Source organism: Nothobranchius furzeri, chromosome 11, assembly GCF_043380555.1.
Source record: "Nothobranchius furzeri strain GRZ-AD chromosome 11, NfurGRZ-RIMD1, whole genome shotgun sequence".
NCBI lineage: Eukaryota > Metazoa > Chordata > Actinopteri > Cyprinodontiformes > Nothobranchiidae > Nothobranchius > Nothobranchius furzeri.
Window position 1 is genome coordinate 27,310,222 of NC_091751.1, and position 6,070 is coordinate 27,316,291.

Genomic DNA, 6,070 nt, shown 5'->3' on the forward strand with positions numbered 1-6,070 from the left:
TTTACCCGCATAATGACCATTAATCAGGACATGGCACGAGGCAGGGGTCGAGTCGGGTTTTCTGATTTCATAGCCAAACTGCACAGACCTGTCTTGTCCCCTCCATGGCTTCGTTGTCACGTCAGGGCAGAGACAGACATTGCCCGTGCTGTGTTTGGGACATCAACCAAAACGTTCTGATTCCACCATAATTAGGAGCTTGTTTAACTCGTTAGATCAGTGCGTGTTAATGTACATGTGCTTGTCACACTGGCGCTGGTGTGTTATTAACACAGCTCTGCTGGAGGCCTGCAGCTCTTCTCTGCTGGTATTTAATTAGTGTGAGACCTGTTCACACACGCAGGCTTGCTGCGAGTGGACAGACGGTTTTTCTGTTTCCTCATAAAATGAATTTGCTCCACATCAGTGGTGAACTGTGGCACTTAGACCTTTGTGTCTGTCTCTCGCTTCCTCATCAGGATCAAACACAAACACAGAATCCATTAGCAGCAACAAGTGTAGCTCCGAAACTAAATGAATGCACAGTTTTGTGCTGCAGTTTGAAACCATCAGACTAGGACAATCCAACCAAATCAGACTCATCTTCACTTTACAGATGAAAATGTGACCCATGGTAATAACCTCATTTTGCACGACAGTTGATACTTGTGAAGCTCCGCCTCTGGTTCGAGACCCAGAAATTCAAGCACTAATCAAAAGACCCTTATGCTTGGAGCCAGGTGCCCTTGTTGTATGATAAGAAGCTGCTTTAAATAAGAAGTCTTTTCAGGTGTGAGCTAAGACGGATTTTAGAGGGAGGGAGATGGGATCACTCTTAAAAGAGTTTAATGGGATTTTTGGACATGCAGATAAAATAAGTTTACAAAAAGCCCACCTGCTGATAATGACTGATATTTAATCATGAATGAATCCACAACAACCCTGTGATTAATCTGATTTAAAAATTGTATTTTTGGACATAAAGCTTTTATTAAGTAAGTTTAAAATGTGCATTATATGAAATATTCCACAGCTGCAGACTGGTTGCCACCTCTCCACATGTAGTCCTGCATGTGTTGGGCTTTTATAAACGTGATCTTGGTTTTACTAGAGTTGTCTGAGTGGAGGTTTGTTTAAATCCATGTTAAAGATCACTTCTGATAAAGATAAAACCTCAAGAACCTGCAGGGATATCTGTGTGTGTGTGTGTGTGTGTGTGTGTGTGTGTGTGTGTGTGTGTGTGTGTGTGTGTGTGTGTGTGTGTGTGTGTGTGTGTGTGTGTGTGTGTGTGTGTGTGTGCATTCCCTTTGCCACTTTGGAAAACATCATTTCTGAATTAGACATTATGAGAAATACCTGAAATATTGCAAAGATTTTCTTTTTGTAGTTTTTTTGCACTTTGTTTTGTTTGTATCTGGTGAAATCAGCTGCACACGTGGTATTAGAGAAGCTTTGGGTGCCATTCAAATGTCACTAGATTGAATTGTTGATAGCAACGATTCTCATCCTTCAGTTTTTTAGACTTGCAGCTAAAAAACTTTTAAGTTGATTTCATTCCCAGCTTTGAGGTCTGACTTCTGAGGTAAAAGGAATGCTGCGGTGGCGCTGCAGTGGTCACCTTTACAGGGCTTGTGCTGGTGGTACAGGTAATTGCAGTGATATTTTGGGCAGTTGCTGCAATTTTCTGCACAACAATAGTAGTAATAGTCTTGTGATTTTCTGTCCCCGGCTGTAAAGAATCACAAAAAACTGCAGCAAGGAAATAAAATCAATCTTCCTACAACAAAGTGGGATCACATCCACTCTCACCTTCACCTCTCTCCACAACACCACTCACCACAGTATCATTAGTGTAGACAAATTTTTGCTAAACACCCGAGAGGTGGTTTAGTTGGTTGCAGACATCATTAGCACAAATTTTCATGGGACTACACAGAACCAGATTTTTAGCAGATCCTGATGCATTAAAGGAGCAATATGTCCTACAGTGAAATAATCACAAACAAAGAAAGGAAGGTTAGCTGGCTGGAGGGTTGTCAGTTTTTCTCCTTTAAAATTGCCAGAGGGAGGTGGTTTTTGCTTACAGACTGTGAGCCCATGAGGTTATCGAGTCTGTGCCGATCTAACTCTGCTGTGCCAGTATTTGTAATTCAACACCGGCTAGCAAAAGCTCCAGAGTTGTTTTAAAAACCAAAGTCAGTAAATGGGAGTGACCCAGAAGTTACTTCCTGTAGGCCTAAGAATCCACGGCATCTTTTTGTTTTACTCTAATAGGGCCTGCATTTGATATAGCCCCTCAAGGTGCTTTACAACACATTCATTTATCTATGCACACACACATTCACACACAGTGGCAATGCGTAACAGTGTAGCCACAGCTGCCACCTGTCTGTCCTCACACCAATGCGGCTGGAGCGCCAGGTCCGAGCTGCAGTGAGAGTGCATTCAGACTCACACATGTGAAAAGCCGCCGCTGGCTGATTCCATTCACCAATTAGAGACTCCCTCTAGTAGGCAGGCGTGAACTTCAGCCAGCCAGTCAGTTGGAAGTGGGTGTGTTGGGTTGGCTTCTCACCAAGCTGACCACCAGGGAGCAGGTAAAACAAAAACAGTCGACTGGGCATGCACAGGTTACCCAGATGTGTTCACAATGACCCTAGCAGGGCTAGACCAAACCAACCCAGATGTGAATGCACTGTAATATCCGGAGGTCTGGACTCGAGTCACATGTCTGGACCCGAGTCACATGACTTGGACTCGAGTCATTATTTGAATGACTTTTGACTTGTTTTGATAAACTCTATAAAGACTTACAACTTGACTCAGACTTGAACACCAATGACTTGCGACTTGAACTGACTTGTATCTGTTGACTTGATGATGACTTGAGCATATTTGATATTTTAGCACAAAAGTGGCACGACATGGACAAAAATCATGAATCATTCTTCGTTCTGGGTGTGATTTACCGCTAAATGCAGCAGCACTTTGTTTAGAATCTAGTTCAGTTGCACTTTCTGCTTGTTTGAGCAAATAAATGAAGCTTTAAGAAGCTTTATTTCTGGAATTTATTTATTATCATTGTCATTAAATTGAAGGTGGATAGATGACTTGATTATGATTTGAAAATTCAAAGTTAAGCACTTGGAATTGACTTGGACTTCCACATCATTGACTTTGGACTCGACTTGGACTTGTTTGTCTTTGACTTGGATTTGACTCGAGACTTGACTGGAAAGACTTGTGACTTACTTGTGACTTGCAAAGCAGTGACTTGGTCACACCTCTGGTAATCAGGGTATCCGCGGGTCCTTAAAAAGTCTTAAAAAGTCTTAAACTTACTTTTCCAAATTTAAAGCCTTGAAAATCCTTAAAAATGACAAATAATCCTTAAATACAGTTTCCAAAGGTCTTAAATTACCAAAGACCCAATAAACTAGATTATTTTATTTCTATGACTTTTTCGTGAATTTCTAGTTAGTCTTCAGCATTTGTCGTGTGTGTTGTTGGCGTAAGCGGAACCGTACACATTCAGTTGGTTGTGAAAGGGGGCTATTTTTAGATGAGCACATTAGCTGGTTAAGCGAGTGGGAGCTTGCGCCATGGGGAAGTGCAAGTTTAATGGTAAATGGATGGTTACGCCCACGTTCGCAGGGTGGTTAGCACCGGTTCCGGGCAATAGCTGGAAATTATAGCTTAGATTTAATTTAAAAAATTACTTAAATTTGGTCAAAGTGGCCTTAAAAAGGTCTTAAAAAGTCTTAAATTTGGCTCCCTTAAACCTGCAGATACCCTGGTAATATCAGGTGATGCAAGCTAGAGGCTAAAGTTGACCTAACGATGCTAACAATGAATTAGAAGCAAATAATCAGCTCTAAAAATATCTCAAGCTGCTTTTTCAGTCATCAACAACTTGATATTACAGCGAAATGTGTGTGTGTGTGTGTGTGTGTGTGTGTGTGTGTGTGTGTGTGTGTGTGTGTGTGTGTGTGTGTGTGTGTGTGTGTGTGTGTGTGTGTGTGTGTGTGTGTGTGTGTGTGTGTGTGTGTGTGTGTGTGTGTGTGTGTGTGTGTGTGTGTGTGTGTGAAATGAATAATGAATCAATTGGGACGCGTTACTTCCCTTAACGAGTCGTCCTCTATGCCGGAGGCATGCCACCATAATAACTAGTGAGTGCCCACTAGTGCTGGCACTTTTGGTAGCAGCATTCATCCACTTATCAACTTAGTTACTCATTTTCTGTCATCTAGAATCTTCTGGCGCTGATCTGTAACTGGCAACAGCCACGAAACGCAGAACAGGAGTGAGAAAGTAAAACTTTTGTTTAAAAAATTGGAATGCAGCACTGGAATTTGACCACAGAATGTCATTCTTACTTCATTCTTACATTTCAGCTCCAACACACAAGAACAACCCTAGGATTCACCCTGTCCAGGATGGCTGAGAGTCCACATCATTGGGATAGCAGGATTAAATCGTTTAGAGAGAAACAATCATTAGAGGTTTGCTTGATGTTGCTTTAAAAGTAAAGATATGAATCTGAATGGAGGAATTGCACTTTTACAACACGCCCATTATATATAGTTTCAAGATTTGAATGCAAAAGATCTTGTATTGATCACGGCAGGGATGCTCACTCTTTATTCATCTGATCTCCAATCATCTCAGTGGATTCAGGTCCAAGTTAGTGGAGGATGAACAAAACTCTCGTATTTGTGTTTTAATCTAACGAATCCTGTCGGTGGCATGCCACGTCAGAGGTTTTCAGTGGTTTAGTTTTTATGTATGTTGGTTTCAATAAAACATAACACTTCTGTATTCTTGTCAGCTGAACAAGAAAAACCTCTGTTAGCTTCTCTGTTAAATGTTATGTTTGGTAGATTGAGTTTTATCCCTGATTTTCAGATTTATCACCAAACAGTGATTTTTATGAAATTACTCTAATAATGTCATTAAGTTAGTAATAAAATCTGAAGTTTTACAAAAAGAAGTGGCTTCATGTGTTTTCCGTCAAACGCTCTCAGAGAGATGCTCCAAGTGTGTCTTTGACTCTGGAACAGAGCGTCATCAATAGTTTAATATGTGACTCGGTTATTTCAGAGGGTTAGGAAGATGAAAACCTGCATGGCTACAGATCAGTGTCAGCTTGATTAATGTCATCACAAACGGCGGTCACACGGGTTCTGTGTCTGTCACCTCCTACCGTTACCACATATTGATTCGTGTGTCAGTTTAGATGTCTGCTGGAATCATTTGGCGGTCAAAGCAAGAGCAGACGAAGACGTTTTTGGGTTTGGGGTATCTGAGAAATGTTTTTGGTTTCTGGTACATTTGCATCGAGCGGTTGAAGACATTTGTGGGAAAAATACAACATAATCTTGATTTGTGTGTGTGTGTGTGTGTGTGTGTGTGTGTGTGTGTGTGTGTGTGTGTGTGTGTGTGTGTGTGTGTGTGTGTGTGTGTGTGTGTGTGTGTGTGTGTGTGTGTGTGTGTGTGTGTGTCATCCAGGTGCAGGCAGTTCTGAAGAGACAGTGGATGCAGTGCAAAACCCAATGGGGTCAGAGACGAAAGGACCACTGCTCGATGCGCTCCACGTCGTACACGGCCACCTCCATCACCGAGGTGCCCTCCTTCACGTACCACCATGACTGTAACATGGAGCACCTGAACGGGCGCCACACAGAGGACTCGGAGCTGGTGGCGCTCAAATCAGGAGATACGTACGCTTAAACCAGTCGGACATCTAGAGTACACTTCAGTGACTACACTTCAGAAGCTGCTGGTCGGTTCAGCACAGGACGATCAAACTGGTCTGGAGGGATTAAAGGACAAGGCTGATGCATTTTACAGTTGACCTTCTCATTGCTGCTGCAGCAGCTGCTTTTGGTGTCCAGAACTTTGGTTGTGGGGGAAGAGCAGCTTTGTGACTAATATCTTAAAGCTGCTAATCTGTGTGTGGATGCATCACGATGGAGTGGAACCAGATAAACCAGTAAGGGAGGCTCTTTCTATTGAAGCAGTCACGATGGTAGCAGTTACACGATGATGATGATGATTCTTATTATCGAGCAGAAGGTCCCATCATTCCTGA

At 42.3% G+C, this 6,070-nt stretch overlaps 1 protein-coding gene across 2 annotated transcripts in view; it reads left to right on the forward strand.

The window, feature by feature from the left end:
- The window catches only part of calcr (calcitonin receptor), a 96,633-nt gene extending 90,777 nt beyond the window's left edge, over positions 1-5,856 (forward strand). For both annotated transcript variants that reach the window (XM_015955852.3, XM_015955853.3), the window contains exon 22: positions 5,488-5,856. In XM_015955852.3, the coding sequence (XP_015811338.1) occupies positions 5,488-5,709 (222 nt within the window). In that variant the 3' untranslated portion in view covers positions 5,710-5,856. The remainder of the gene's footprint in view (positions 1-5,487) is intronic.
- Positions 5,857-6,070: the final 214 nt, after the last annotated feature.